Source organism: Lepisma saccharinum, chromosome 17, assembly GCF_977018435.1.
Source record: "Lepisma saccharinum chromosome 17, izLepSacc3.1, whole genome shotgun sequence".
Lineage (NCBI taxonomy): Eukaryota > Metazoa > Arthropoda > Insecta > Zygentoma > Lepismatidae > Lepisma > Lepisma saccharinum.
Window position 1 is genome coordinate 1,757,858 of NC_139245.1, and position 15,989 is coordinate 1,773,846.

The 15,989-nt window shown below is 39.3% G+C and overlaps 1 protein-coding gene across 1 annotated transcript in view; it reads left to right on the forward strand.

Annotated features, from left to right (window-relative positions):
- LOC146001463 (putative NADPH-dependent quinone oxidoreductase VAT1L) overlaps positions 1 to 15,989 on the forward strand; it is a 115,850-nt gene that overhangs the window by 59,694 nt on the left and 40,167 nt on the right. The window contains exons 2-3 of the mRNA XM_083138789.1: positions 9,683 to 9,812; positions 11,308 to 11,523. Coding sequence (XP_082994915.1) covers positions 9,683 to 9,812; positions 11,308 to 11,523 — 346 coding nt within the window. The remainder of the gene's footprint in view (positions 1 to 9,682; positions 9,813 to 11,307; positions 11,524 to 15,989) is intronic.

Below are 15,989 nucleotides of genomic sequence, written 5' to 3' on the forward strand. Positions count from 1 at the left end.
CACCCCGGATAAAATACGATTCATATTTCACCCCGGATTTGAAAAATCGCGCCATCTTAACCACCGACGAAACTGTATAAAAGTTTGATGTTCTCTCACAATTAATACATAAACAATGGCACAACACATTATTCACCTAAAGGAAACTTCATTTGAAAATATACGATAATAGTAATACAATTACAAATGTTAAACCTCGGGTTATTTTCATGCACCTGTGCTTGCTATGGCTTGCCGGACTGAGTGCCGGAGCACGTGCAGTTTGGCCAGATTTCCCATCATGCTCTCCGCCGCTGACGTCACATTCAATATCATCCATTTTTAGAATTTTTGAAAACTGTCGAACCATGTATTCTCAGGATTAAATGTGAAAAAAAAAAAGACATCCTGGTTCGTGTATTTTACTAATTTTTTTCGATCTAATTCATTTTTTTTATTCTGATTGAGTACTAATCAACTGAAGATTTTTTTCATGTTATCAACCATAAAAGTCACCAGCTTTAACTAAATGAAAAGATGCCAATTTTCGTCAACGATCCGGTTCGGCTCCTCCCCTCTCGACGCCCATGCCGTGTTATAAAATCTTGGTTTCCACAAAATTAAAAAGAGCAATTCTTTCATATTCGGCAAACAATATCAAACATTTTGAAACGAAGCAATCGTTCGGATTAATCAGGTAGTTCCTTTTCGTTTGTCGAGTGTCAAACAAAAAAACATTTTTAACAATTCACAAAGCATTTCGCAAAATGATATACTTAAGAATGCAATGTAGAGGCAAGAGTCTCTTGTAGCCTGATATTTCGAGACAATGGCGAGATATAAAGTTCTTTGAAACCAAGACTAGACTGAGAACGAGGTAGGCGTGTGGCCATTCTATCTGATATGTCACGTGCCAGTTCCGACGACACAATGAAAAATGCAAGGAACAAATGTTTCCCGAGAGTAACGATAGATGGCAGCACGCCATATAAAGAAGAGCAGAGTTCATTGTAGAAACTAGGAGCGGAGAAGAGCGATTATATATATTATAGTAAATGCAAAATACATAAAGGAAGAGTATAAAAATTATAGGAGTAAATAAAATGTTGTAAATAGCCAATTAAGATAATTAAGAATATGTTCGTATATGAAACAATTAGGAAAGTTAATAAGTGAACAAATGATTTCAGAAATGTATCTCCTTTTTGATCCTAGTGATCAAAATTTGATTTAATACCTCTGACTAGGAGAACATCGTCAGCTTTTGTATTTGTCCGTCCCTCGGTGGCGCTGTGTTCAAATTAGACGCCCCGAAGCACTTACGGTTGCGCTCTTTATTAGACGCACTGGCCCATAGGCAGCGCTTGCTGTTAGCCATCCTGGGCTATGTCACGTACACAAACTGCGTTGCTTTTCTTTGAAATAAAGGACCATAGATGGCAGCATGCAAGAGGAACAACGGTTATAAAAGATGCTGCATAAATAAGTTTGGAAAGTGGGTAAGAGATGGCACCACCCAGGAGAACTTATACGATTGTAAATAGAGACAACGGGAAGAGCAGATGTGATGAAATAACGATTGTATATATTAATACTAATTATAAGGAAATAAATAAATAAGTTTAAAATAATAACAGGATATAAATAAGGAGAAAAGGGGAATTATCATCCAGTAATAACATAAGCGATTAATATACAAAAGTAAAGAAGTCGAATTGCAATTTCGATTTTGTGTCTATTACAGTTCCCACGAACTGAGAGTTTCGTTCGGCTTTTGGGTTGTTTTCCCTCGGTGTAGCGCCATTTCTCGGCAGCACCCAAGCACATTTGGAGGCGCATACATTGTAGCTCCAAGTTAAGGTTAGCGCCGGCCAGGCGGCGATCTTTAACTAACCCCTTTCTCTTTGTATGTCTGGGAGATCGATTTTCTTGATATTTACGTCAATTTGGATAAGATCGACAAAGAAGCCCAGAGAAGAAAAAATACACAATGTAATAATTATAAGAGGCTATAAGAAGAAGATGACATATTGATTATAAGAAGAAGAGGCTATAAGAAGACGCCATATTGATTATAAGAAGACGCCATATTGATTATAAGAAGACGCCATATTGATTATAAGAAGAAGACGCCATATTGATTATAAGAAGAAGACGCCATATTGATTATAAGAAGAAGACGCCATATTGATTATAAGAAGAAGACGCCATATTGATTATAAGAAGAAGACGCCATATTGATTATAAGAAGAAGACGCCATATTGATTATAAGAAGAAGACGCCATAAGAAGAAGATGCCATATTGATTATAAGAAGAAGACGCCATAAGAAGAAGATGCCATATTGATTATAAGAAGAAGCAGCCCGAAGAAGATTGGTTAGAATTAATAAAAAATAAAAATAGAAGAAAATTACTGTATGAAAAGACTTCAAAAGTTATTTAATATTTGTACATAATTAATCAAGAATATAGTACGAATTGTACCCTCAGTAGTGGGTTAAATCTGTTGTTTCTTTCCATATATTTGTAACGTTAGTAACCCTGATCTGTGCCCAGAGGTATCTCATTGTCTCTCCCCTGTCATAAGCTGGTAGATGCTCACGTGAGAGGACGTGGCAGCTATTCCCCTTTTGGGCATTACATAGGAGGTGGCGCTACTGTCAGTTTAGTCGACCCTAGTCTTTCTATAAGTATAGCTTGTGTCGTTTGTATAATGCAAAAGAAGCGGGGAAAACGAGCGCATGTATGTAATAAGATTACGCTTTAAAAGGAAGAAAAGAAGAGGAAGCCTCTTCCCTAATCAAAGATAGAAAAGAAGAAACCTTTTACGAAAATAGAAGGAAGAAAAAAAGATGGTTTCCTTTCAATTATAGATATATTTATAAGAATATAACCGACGTAAATTTGGAATCAGCATATATATATATATACAGATGGGGGACAAAATAATACGAACACCTGTGAATGTAGAGAAAATCTTTATTAATAGGGGGTTGCGACGTGGGATGGACGCATAGAGGTCACGCACAATGTTTAAAGGAATATGGAGCCATTCTTCCTCCAGAGCAGTCTCCAATTCCGAAAGTGTGGCTGGAGGCGGACTTCGAGCACGAAGTTTGGACTCCAAATATCCCCACAAATGTTCTATAATGTTTAGGTCAGGAGACTGTGGGGGCCATTCAAGATGTCCTACTTCATCGTCATGTTCTTCAAACCATGTTTGGACAGATCCAGCAGTGTGGATAGGAGAATTGTCGTCTTGAAAAAGCGGTCGGTCCCCAGGAAATAGTCTGGACAAAAGGATGGAGATGATCCCCCAGAATGCTGCGATAGTGACTGGCATTGATCTTCCCATGCAGAAAAACAAGTGGTCCCACACCATGCCAAGATATCGCGCCCCATACCATAATGGACCCACCTCCATGCTTCACAGTCGGCAAGAGGCAGTCAGGATGAAATGCATCTCGAGGCGTTCTCCACACATAAACGCGCCCCGTGGTCTGAAATAACGTGAATGTTGATTCATCAGACCAGATGACTAGTTGCCACTGCTGTGGGGACCAACTTCTGTGAGCTCTGCACCATTGGCGTCGCTTGACAGCATTACGTGATGTCACCAATGGCTTACGAAATGCCACTCGGCCATGAATGTTTGCAGCATGGAGTTCCCTTTTGACAGTTTTGGTTGAAATGGGGTCCTGGAGATGCCTGTTCATTTCAGATGTTATCTCGGATAACGATTGCTTGTGCTTTCGGGCCACTATGCGCTTCAACACCCTCCTATCCCGAGCAGCAAGCTTTGTCTTTCGTCCACTGTTGTGCTTTGAAAACGCCATCTTACCTTGTGTTGTGTACGCTGTCATAACGGCTGATACTGTGCTCCTTGCACACCCAACAAGCTTTGAGGTTTCAGTCATCGTGGCTACAGCTGAACGTGCTCCAACAATCATGCCTCTTTGGAACTCTGTCAGGTCTGACATTGCAGTGTCTGTTGAGAGCGTATGATAGACGAATGCACCACTAATGACTGCTGTTGGCAAACTAATACCTTCCCCTTCACAGCCACTAGGTGGCAGACTTCAGTGCCAGGTGGTGCTGTTGTACTGCCGGTGTGAAATGTGGCATACTTTTTCACAGGTGTTCGTATTATTTTGTCCCCTATCTGTGTGTGTGTGTGTGTGTATATATATATATATATATATATATATATATATATATATATATATATATAAAGCTTCGTTATATATTTTCTCTGTATTGTGTACAGTTTTCAAAATATAGATCGCATTTAACTATATCCTCTTGGCTATAAAACGCTTTCTTATTTGGAATTCTGTAATAAAGAACCTATCCCCTGAGTTTAAGATTTCTGTAGCCGTGGTATAAGTTTATTTTAAGAAGTGCACTAGAGGTACGTTGCATATGTATTACGAGATATCAGTTCATGTACGAAAAATACTTCTATTTGGTTTCCAGTAGAGTTCTTCCATCGTATTCTATAATATGACAATACTACACGATCCTTGTGAAATTCCCGTTTTATGTAATGTTACCTGTTGAACGTTGCTTTTCTAGGTTTATCACGACAAGAATGAAAAATAGTTACATTCATGAAGGGACAACAAGAAAGGTAAACTTATGCCCAAACCTGGATTCAAGCTAGGAACGTTTATAGAAACCTACATAGTCTTAATCTATACGCTGTCTGATATCTCTGGAGCAAGCGAACGAAAACAAGTCTGCGCAAGTAGTGACGCGAGACTGTTCAACCAATGAACACACGAGAAGGAGTGGGAATGCGTGGAGGGGGAAGCGACTGCAGTTACCAGCCTTCGTAGCAGCGTGTACTGCTTCGCTCTGCCCACTCGATATCCCCCTTCTCTGCCGCTAAGCGCGGCCTTGCTCCAGAGATAACCGGGACAGTATAGTTTGTTGAATTTTTTTGTTTGACGAACAGTTTAAAGTGTAGTGTTACAGAAAGTGTAAGATGCATTTCAGTATTTTAATAATGCTAATGATACTGTACGTTTGCCACAGAAATAGCTACCCTAAGAACTTGTCATTAGCGAAAAGGAAGCCGTAAAAATCAGTCGCCTATACTAATAATGTTGGGCTCTTGGATACGGTCGAGTGAATCCGCTTTTTTTCGTGATCTCCTAAGAGCTTTTATTTTTAGCGAGGAAGAAAACAGTTAACCGACAAACCTAGCAGTTTCCAGGTTTCCAATCTTAATGGTGAAAATAAATTTCCCTTGAAAAATGTTTTGTCGGGACTTTCATCTAATGGCAGAAAGATTTATGTAACACTGTTGCATTCTTTTCATTGTGGACCGTGGAGTTATTTTCTCTTAATGCATTTACCGTGATATTTTGCTATCTTTGTGTGCAGAAAAGAGGAACATATTGTCGCTGTCACCAATCTAATAATTTGACCTAGGGCCAATTCTGGAAAATGCTTCACGTTGAAATTTTTAGTATAGTTTCCTAATGTATCAATTTTGTTACCGTAATCTGTCTTCTGTATATACTGTTTCATTGTGTTGTAGGTATGAAATCTGACTTGCACGTTTCTGTGTAGCTGTATTGGAAATTGGCAAAAGTAGTCAGTTATAACGACAATATTCAGCTTTGTTGCGAGATACATAACAGTTGGGCTGAAAAGTTCGTAGGCTGACTCATAGATGGCGTTACTAGAATTAAATCCATGTGATTTTTACTGAGTACTAACCTTCAAAAGATATGTGTATAAATTTCACAGCTGCCGGATAATTAGTTCGCGAGATATAGCATTGTGAGTGAAGCAGCTTTTGTTATTGTGAAAAAATGGATAAAAAAGAATTTCGTGTGTTAATAAAGCATTGCTTTTTGGCGAAAAAAAAATACTGTTGAAGCCAAGGCTTGGTGATAATCATTATTCGGACTCTGCACCAGGAAAATCAACCGTTGAGAAGTGGTTTGCTAAATTTAAACGAGGCGAAATGAGCATCGAAGACGATGCACGCGGTGGACGCCCCAAAGAGGCTGTTACCGACGAAAACATCAAAAAAGTCCACAAAATAATTTTAAATGATCGTAAAGTGAAGTTGATCGAGATAGCTGAGATTATTACATAGCGTTGTTGGAGCGTTTAAAGGATGAAATCACGAAAAAACGGCCCCATTTGAAGAAGAAAAAAGTGCTGTTTCATCAAGACAATGCACCGTGTCACAAACACTGGTCAACATGAAATTTGTTACAAGGAATGTGAATGGTGTTCTAAGATAAGTCGATGATGCTGAATTCGAAAATGAAATCAGTTTTTTCCTATCGGGCTCAGTTTTCTTGTTACACACTAACCTGTACCTAATGCAAATCGGAAAATTCTGCCTATTGGGCTGTGGCTTAACCTATATTTACTCTACAGATATTGTTGAATAACAGTCTTTATATGACTATAGAATGACCAGCACGTTCCTAAGGCCAGGGATCTTCCTCCAGTTGCAACACACTAAATCATGAATAAGAGAGAGGCATGGCAACACTGTCGATGAGTCATGTCCGAACACGTAGAATCGCCATGTTCTTTGTTGTCACGTGTGTCTCAGCATTGTGAGTTCTGATGGAGTGGGAACCAACTCCCTTTGATTAGGTTGTGATTCGAAGTTCCAAAAGTCGTGAGTAGTGTTAGTGCAGAAGAATATGCCTCGTACCTGAGTAAATATCCCCAACTCGTTTTGTTATATATGTGGCGAGTTGACAGTTAAGTCACAAAAGCGACGAATTACCCCTCTTGTAAAGAAGTGCTATGAACTTTATTTTGGGTATAAAGTTGCGGACCAGGACAAAACATTGAACCCCCACATGTGCTGTTTGACCTGTGTTACACTTCTGACAAGCTGGTTAAAAGGATCACGTCACATGTCGTTTGCTGTTGGAGGGAACCAACAGATCACACAACAGACTGTTATTTCTGCCTGACCAAAATAGCTGGAATCATGTCGAAAACAAGGAATACTGTGCAGTGCCCAAATTTATGAAACCTTGTATGTCACAATGAAGAATTGCCGGTACCAAAGCCTCCTGAGAATGTGACTGTGAGTGGAGAGGATTGTGGTGACCAACATGGGGAAGAAAGTGCAAGAGCTGGCATCAATGGAGCCATACTTATTGTCACAAGGGGATCTGAACGATCTTACGAGGGATTTAAATTTGTCTAAGCAACAGTCTGAACTTTTAGTGACTGAAAGGTTGTTATCTCCTCGCTTGCGATACGAAAGTGTGTTGTTTTTTTCGTGACCGCCATACTATTTTCTCAGAAAATTTCTCCCACGAAGGAGACATGGTTTTTTGTAATGACATCTCATCCGTTATGGATTTTCTTGGCCATGAATACAGTTCACACGATTGGCGTCTTTTCATCAATTCCGGCAAAGTTAGTATGAAAGCTGTACTTCTCCATAATGGAAACAAATTCCCATCAGTACCAATTGCTCATGCTGTTAACATGAAGGAGACGTATGAGAATTTGAAACAGCTTCTGACAAATATCCAATATGAGAAATACAAATGGAATATATGCGGAGATCTCAAGGTAATTGCAATTCTGCTTGGCATGCAGCTTGGGTGCACAAAGCACTGCTGCTTCTTATGCGAGTGGAACAGCAGAGACAGAAAAAATCACTATTGTGGGAAAAGATGGCATCTTCGCAGTGAATTAGTACCTGCACAGAAGAATGTGGCGAACACTCCTCTTGTTGACCCCAAAAATGTGTATCTCTCTCCTCTGCACATAAAATTGGGACTAATTAAAAACTTTGTGAAAGCCATGCACGGAAATTCACGTGGATTCATGTACTTGCAACAAAAATTCCCAAGAATCAGCGATGGCAAAATTAAAGAAGGAATATTTGTAGGGCCTCAAATAAGGGAATTGATGAATGACGAGAATTTCATTCAATAATTAACAGATGTTGAAAGTGTATGTAAAAACTTTCTAGGCAATCATAAAGCAGAGAACTATCGCAATATTGTACATGGACTAATTAGATCATACCAACGTATGGGATGCAACATGTCTCTAAACTTACATTTCTTGAATGATCACCTGGACTTCTTCCAAACTAACCTTGGTGCCGTTAGTGACAAACACGGTGAATGGTTTCACCAAGACATTGTTCTAATGGAAAACCGGTATCAAGGCCGAAATGTTGTCCGACTACTGCTGGACCTCAAGAAGAGATGTTACAGAGACAAAGTATTGTAGGAAATCGGGAAGGAAACATTTTTAAGTATGTTTATACACTTTCATGTTACCTTTTACTTCATTCCTTTGTATACTGACACAGATATATTACCTCTTACGTTTGTAGCATTTTTATGAAAGTGTGTGTCCTTTCGACCATTACATATAGAACATAGGCTGAGGTAGGAAAATACAAAAAAAAAAAACATTTTTACAGGAAATCTGAGCCCGATGGAGAAATTCTGAAATTAGATCTGCATTCAGGGGCTCAGTAACTTCTAGAAACAGCTTGTTTTGTTCTTGTAACATTCACAAATATTTTTTTTGTAGACCAGTGATCAATGAAAACGATGGCAAAATTATATGAATTAGACTACGAATTGCTTCCCCATCCACCATATTCTCCAGATCTGGCCCCCAGTGACTTTTTCCTGTTTGCAGACCTTAAAAGTGCTCGCTGGAAAGAAATTTAGCACTGATGAAGAGGTAATCGCCGAAACTGAGGCCTATTTTGAGGCTAAAGAGAAATCGTACTATAAAAATGGCATCGAAAAATTGTATGACCGCTATAATCGTTGTATCGCCCTCAAAGGCAACTATATTGAATAATAAAATCTAATTTTGTAAAAAATATTTTTTACTATGTTAGCCTACGAACTTTTCAGCCCAACTGTTAACATTTCGAAGAATGTTTTAAAATATTTTGTTTGCGGTTTAAAATTGCCAATCGGTGTATTTTCGTGCAGTTTTCCTAGGGCCGATTGTCTAAAACAGTTGAACCTCGATTAGCCAGTAGATTTGACATACTTCTAATAACCTTGGATTTGACGTCCATTCACGCTGAACTCTTGAGATTTACGTGGCCCTCTCTGAAAAAAAGACATACGTTCATGACAATGAACATAGTGTATCATTAATGCCTGATTTTGTTAAAATGTCTTGTATATTTCGAAATTTCATACTCATTGCATGTAAACCTACACGGCTTGCGCAGTTTGATTCTGCAACTGAGAAATGTTACCTGATGATTTTCAAAAATAACTTAAAATTAGATGTTAGAAGTTCTTTCATAAACTCAATACATGTACAGCTGATGGTAATGACAAAAGTGAGCCAATCACAATGTTAATTTATTTTTGCTGCAATGCGGTAATGAATAGAAATAATAACACAAAGAATAAGAATTTTTTGCAATGAGCACAATTCCAATCCTTAAGACAACATAAGATACATAATAAGAAATAACTGAAATATCTATGGGAGATTTACCTCTGCTGTTATATTAATCTCAGATTGTACAAGTTTTACTGGAGAGGAACGTTATGAAATTGTGAGAAGCAAATGCGTTACGAGTGCAACCAAAGTCTTTGTTTTTTTGCTGTAAGAGAATTCAGATTAATTTAAATTTAAGTTTTATGATCTTGAAAGATTCTTTGAAGACGTGCTATTTAGTACTAAAAAATCATTGTTTCTCTTTTCAGTGGACTCAACTTCCAGGACCTGATGGCCAGACAAGGCACAATTGATTCCCCACCAAAGACACCTTTCATTCTTGGCTTTGAATGTTCAGGGGAAATAGCAGAGGTTGGAGAAGGCGTCGAAGGATTTTCTGTAAGTATTATTCAGTCTCATTAATATTATAGGTTAGGAATTTATGTGAGGAAAAACAGTGTTCAAAAATGCATTTCATGTTGAAGGTACAGCCGCGTTGGAAATAAGTGCTACGCTGTAAAATTACTGACTACTGAACGGAAATTTAATGAATTCCGCAAATATGCTGGAATCGTTGCCACCTGTAATTAAACAAGGATTCTGTGTGAATTTTGTTCATGAATATGAAAATCAGATGCATCAAAACACCATTCCAAAAAGCTAGGAAAACACGTTTATAAATGTGTGTTCAACTATTCCCATAGTTATTTTTGTGATTTTTTTTAAAAAAAATGGAAAAACGTTAGACAAGTGTCACAACCCTCCCGAAAACAAAACTAAATAACTCATCTCTAGTTTTAAGGTTGCCCTTTTCGATTGTTCAAGTTTCTGCTGGATCTATTTTTCTATTTGTCGCGTTTACTTTTAATTATCGTTATGTAATGGTCAGTATGTCGTTTATCGTGTGCAGACTTCCGTGCCATAGGGGTTAGCACAGCGCGCTAAAACGTCAGGGAGTTCGGGTTTGAATCCCGGTCTGGACGTGGGTGTTTTGTAAGCGTCCCCTCATCAATTTCATCATGTCACTCACCCTCATGGGGTAAGCTACGCTAAACCAAAATCAAAACAACGGGAGAAAAAATTAACGTTTAACATTATTCGTTCTCTATAGGCCGCGGTGGCTCAGTCGGTAACGCGTCTGACTACCATGCTAAAGGTCCCGGGTTCGATCTCCGGCCGGTTCAAATCCGGGAACTTTTCTAACGATGGAAGCGGCCCCGGCGCCCACCCAGCGTCGAATAACATGGGTACCTGGGGGAAACCCTGGGGGGTAAAGGCGGTCAGGGGCGTGATGCTGATCACATCACCCCCACTCACGACCGGATCAAGAAAGTGTGGGGCGTTACCCCCACACCCCCAATACGCCTTCATGGCGTGGTGCTATGCACAGGGGAACACTTTACCTTTACCTTTATTATTCGTTCTCTCGCAAACATTAAACTTCCGATGACGTACAAAAATACATGAAAGGAAAGAGGACACGTTGAAGATTTTATTTGTCGTCGGGAAAGTCGAAACTCCCGTTTGATTAAGAGGTAACTTTTAATTGGAAGTTATTATGTAAACACTTGTTAATCATATTTTCCATGCATCGTGTCTTCCTTAATTATCAACATGAAGAAATGCTTCACTTGCAACGTGGGGATACATTCATATTCTCCTGTACGGTCGGGCTAATTTTAAGTGGCAGTGCCAATCCGGCGATACTGAAATTAATTCGCAGCTGGTGCAAAACTGTCACTCTTCTCGTTAATATTTTTTTGCAAGAAATATTGCCAAGATCGATTAATGGGAACTTGTAAAGTTAGTCTTGTATTTGAATTTGTCTTGTTAGTGAATTCTTCTCCAGGATTAAGAAAATGATATAACGCTTGCATTTATTTTTGTTTCGCAGGTTGGAGACCGCGTCGTTGCACTGCCAGAATTCCGTGCGTGGTCCGAATTGGTTTCCATTCCGGCCCAATATGTGTACAGGCTGCCCGAAGGAATGTCCTTCCAGGACGCGGCGGCCATCACGATGAACTACTTGGTGGCCTACATCCTCCTCTTCGAGCTGGGCGGGATCACGGCTGGGAAGAAGGTCCTCATCCACTCCGCTGGAGGCGGCGTCGTAAGTACAAAGTTCCTGTCTATCCAGCATCTACAGTCACGGACACATCTGGGAGGCAATGAGATTGTTACAACACAGAAGTGTCAGTGACTGTACGCTCCAGTTGATGTCACTCGGTGTAATCTTATTGTGGATTGTCGTTTATGCGATTCTAGGCAGTACATTGCCAGTAGATAAAAGCAGTTTTGAGGAATTATGTGCCCAAAAGTGGCGTATTTGCCAATTAATTTTCATCCGGCGTGCGTGTGTGTTGGGGTAGAGAGGGTAAGGATTTTTTTTTAGTTCTTTAGGTCTATAGTCCGTACTAACTCACTCTCTAGCCTTCTTAAACCCAAAGGTTTATGGCTGCCGCAACACAAGCCTTCCATGTGTCCCTATCCTGGACAAGAACAATCCAGTCTTTTCAGTCCTTACCGATTTCCTTTAGATTCATCTCAACGTTAACCCTCCATCTTCGTCATGGAATTCTAAGCTGATGTAATTTTTCAGTTTCGGCTGTAGAGGAAAATTTTTAAAAATCGCCCTGACTGCAGCCAGAGGTCCTCGAGCCTTAAAAGGTAAAGCTATCCCCACTGCATTACATCGTTCCAACGCACGCCGGGAGCATGGATGGCAGGATACCACGTTTTCTCCATCTTGGCAACATTGGAACTGATGCGATCAACACCATACTCCAGCTGGTTACCCCAAGGTATCAAATAAGTTCGATAAACCCTAAAACCGCTCTAAGCAGGAACATTGTCATCGTGGGAATAAAACCCAGATATCTCGTGTGACTGTCAAGACACGTAACAACTGGACTACCTCAACTCTCAAATCCCTGTTCTGAAAAAAATCTAAACCTTCCAAATAATAACAGACATGCTCTCTAATATAAATCAGTCCTGTCTTGCTTACGCATATATTACATAAGCTTAGTTTACATAGTCTACATAGAAAACCTTTAACTACAGAAATGAAAAACAATGTGCAATGCTGTTTGAAAGAAAAGTTAAACAATGTCAGTTTGTATCAAACTGAAAACAATGCTATTTAATGTAAAATTCTCGGAAGCAAGTATTTAAAAATAATATACACATGATATACATCTAATAAAAGGGGTTGTCTACTGCCATAATTAACCAGAATATTTTAATGTGTTTTTATTTATTTATTTATTTACTTAAGTCCCTATTATACTGTATACGTGAACTTAAAACAAATGGCTTTGACCATAAAGGTATAGTCTACTTCCAGTGACATTGTTAAAAATCCTCATCCGCTGTAGATTACCTCAATAGCATAATGCACTGTGAAGCAGATAATTCAGGATCAGATACCCAAGTGGAACAATTATTATTGCCATTTGTTTCATCACCTATTCTTTTTTCCCTTCCTGAAGAAGTGGGACATATTGATAGAAACAAATATTTCACATTTCGTAATTTTCTCACTGACTAGATTATCTTGTATATAAACTCTTTTCATACTGACACAATTCAGAAGCTAATGTTTATTCTTAACCACATCTGGACAGTTCAGAACAATTATTAACATGAATTATTTTCTATTGTTACACGGAGAGTGTAAATAATACATGTGGATTTGAAATATTTTCCACCCAGTAAACACATTGTACATTTTTTCAGTGCGTATCGATGGTGTGCTTCAAGTGCATTGTATTGTCGTAGTAATATGTGTGGCACTTTTAGAGTTGACTCTTGACATTAAAACATTGTCTTGCTTGTGTAAACACAAGCAAGGAGAAGCAGCACATATCTTTGATCTTTATCCATGGGCTTCGATGGCAATGATGAAACGAGACTCTAACAATCGATCGAGATCAGAAACTGTAAAGCAGACGTTTTCATAGTTCCATGTGATTAGCACAGTATAGGCTACAATAGGTAATAACGGAACAACCAACCAACGCTTTAGATATCTTTCAAAAGTGCAAGTGAATACTGGTTTGTGCATAAGCCACCTGGTTTTCACTACATCTTGCTTGAGAGAGTGAATGCACATGCAGCTACTGCAATAACTTTTAACAGCCAATAATGCAGCGAATATAGACTTCTGCTTATGTGCACAAGCAAAGTTGTTAATTTCCCATTGACTTTTCGAGCAGGGTACCTCGTCTGCATTTTAGATTTATTCATGTTTAATGTGCAGTTTTAAAGTATAAAACCTCAAAGGCGCCGATGAATAGTGTTTTGTTTAGAGGTTTATACGTTTAGAATTTGGTAATTCGCTACACCAAATTTGATATTTGCATAGTTAATCTTGTCTAAGCAGTGGCGTGCCCAACGGGGGTTGTTGGTGTTATAACCCTCCCCCCTTTGACACAGTATCCCTAAAAAGAGCGTCAAAGGCAGGAAGAGATCACAAAATGAGTGTTTACTACTACTACTACAAAAAAAAAAAGTATACGTAAAGAGAAAATCCTGTACACACCACTGTCTCTTTTAAGTATTAGCGTGACCAGTTTCGTTCAAATACAAGAATTCCAATCTTCCACGATAGCAGTTGTACAAGTAAATAAATATTAGTTAAAATATTTGTTGTGTGAAATCAGAGCATTAGCGCTGACCTTTCAGCAACCTGCTTTGTTTGGAACAATGCAAATTGACTTTTGCAACCTTCTTGTATCACGTAAACATGCAATTTTTGAATTCTAACGAAACAGGACGAAATCTGAAAAACAACTCTTCCGGGAACTTTCAAACGCCTCATCTACTAAGCTTCTTCGAAATTTTGTAACACTATAATGGGCGCACATGCCAGGGTAAGTGAACGCGCGAGCAAGGACGGGTTGAGCAAGTTGACAAACTCGTTCTGACGGCATGTCGGCATTTGTCGCATCGTTTGAGGCTCCCAACAGTGGATTTGTTTTCAAATATTCTTGTTGGTTTCTTTCGAGTTTCTTGTGAAGGTTTCTTTTGTTATCCTATCAACTTTGTCCGTGCAGCGCATGGTTGGTACTACAATCTTGCAATGCACTTGTTTCCGCTGCACTATTTCGTAACAAATTTACAACTAACATAATTGCTTTCTTGTTCTTTGAAAATATATCTTGTGCGATATAATTGCTAACACCTTATTTTCTAATTGAAGGTCAGTTCGTTAGTGTAATCAAACTTATCTTAACATGTGTCGTCTGCCTTGTTCCCCCAACAACTGTAACAGTATATATACATGACTTACGGTAATTACGTCGGTATATGAGTTAGACAGTAGTATGGCGACGTAGACTTACAAAAGTCCTGTCGAAGGAAAGCTAAATAATGGAAATGAAACGTTGGTTTAAGTTTCTCCGTGGCGACTGTGAAATTCGTCACACCACTGCCACCTGAGGCATGCACATTAAAAAAAGATCCATTTTCCTGCTTTCAGAGCACTTCCATTTTTGTCTGTCTACCTGCAACACTCATATCCATACTGAGCTACATGATCATGCAATAACTATATTAAATTATAATAAATGAGGGGCTTGGGTGTAAAACATGGTAAGGGACATTTTGGTCATTTCAGAGTTCATTAAGAAAAAAGGTTATTAGAAGTTATACTGTAGATAAATTGCTTTCGTGTTGTGTTTACCAATTTCAGAAGCCTTCACCGAGTCCAATGCAAATTGTATGACGTGGCAATTTCAGTCGAAAATTGAAGGATGGCATATTTTACTTTGCAACTCAAAAATAACCAAAATGTCACCATGTTTTACACCCGCGCCCATTCCATCGTGTGTTCCATTCTCCTGGCTTTTAGAACACCCAGTATAGGCACATATAGGTATATATACAGAGCATTCGCTACGAGACTCGGCCGTAAGCGGCCCTGCGTCAGCGCTGGTCTTTCCCGTTGAACGGGTCCGCGACAGTCGCACGCTAGTCTTGTTTTTTTCGCTCTCCCTGCCTTCGCTCTCTTTCTCTTCCTGTTGACGTTTGACTGACGCCAGTATAATCCTCCCTCGGAAGTTGTGTTGTGTCGCGTCCGGGTGTTGGAGGATTGTGGCTTAATATGTCACCACAAAAGTTTACATTACAACAAAGGATTTATCTTGTCGGACGTTTTGCAACGAAATTTCCTGTGGAAAGAAAACTGGAGAAATCGAAAAAATAAAAGTATACAAAGACAATCCGCACACCAACCGTGAGTTAAAAGAGAGTATTGTACGAGAAATCGGGAGAATTACAGTAGACGGACTTGCACGTGTAAATGCCAATTTCCTTCGGAGATGCCAGGAATGTGTTGCAGCAGAGGGACATCATTTTCAACACCTTCTGTAGTCGAGGTTAGTACACAATATGGAAACTGTAATTTGAATAGCAGACTCTCGCGACTGTCGCTGACCCGTTCATCGGGAGAGACAAGCTCTGATGCCGGGCCGCTTGCCGCAGTGTCTCGTAGCGAATGTCAGGGAATGCTCTGTGGTACAAATTAATATAGCCAAGGGCGGTGATTGGGTTCCAATAGTAGGGGGGCAAGGA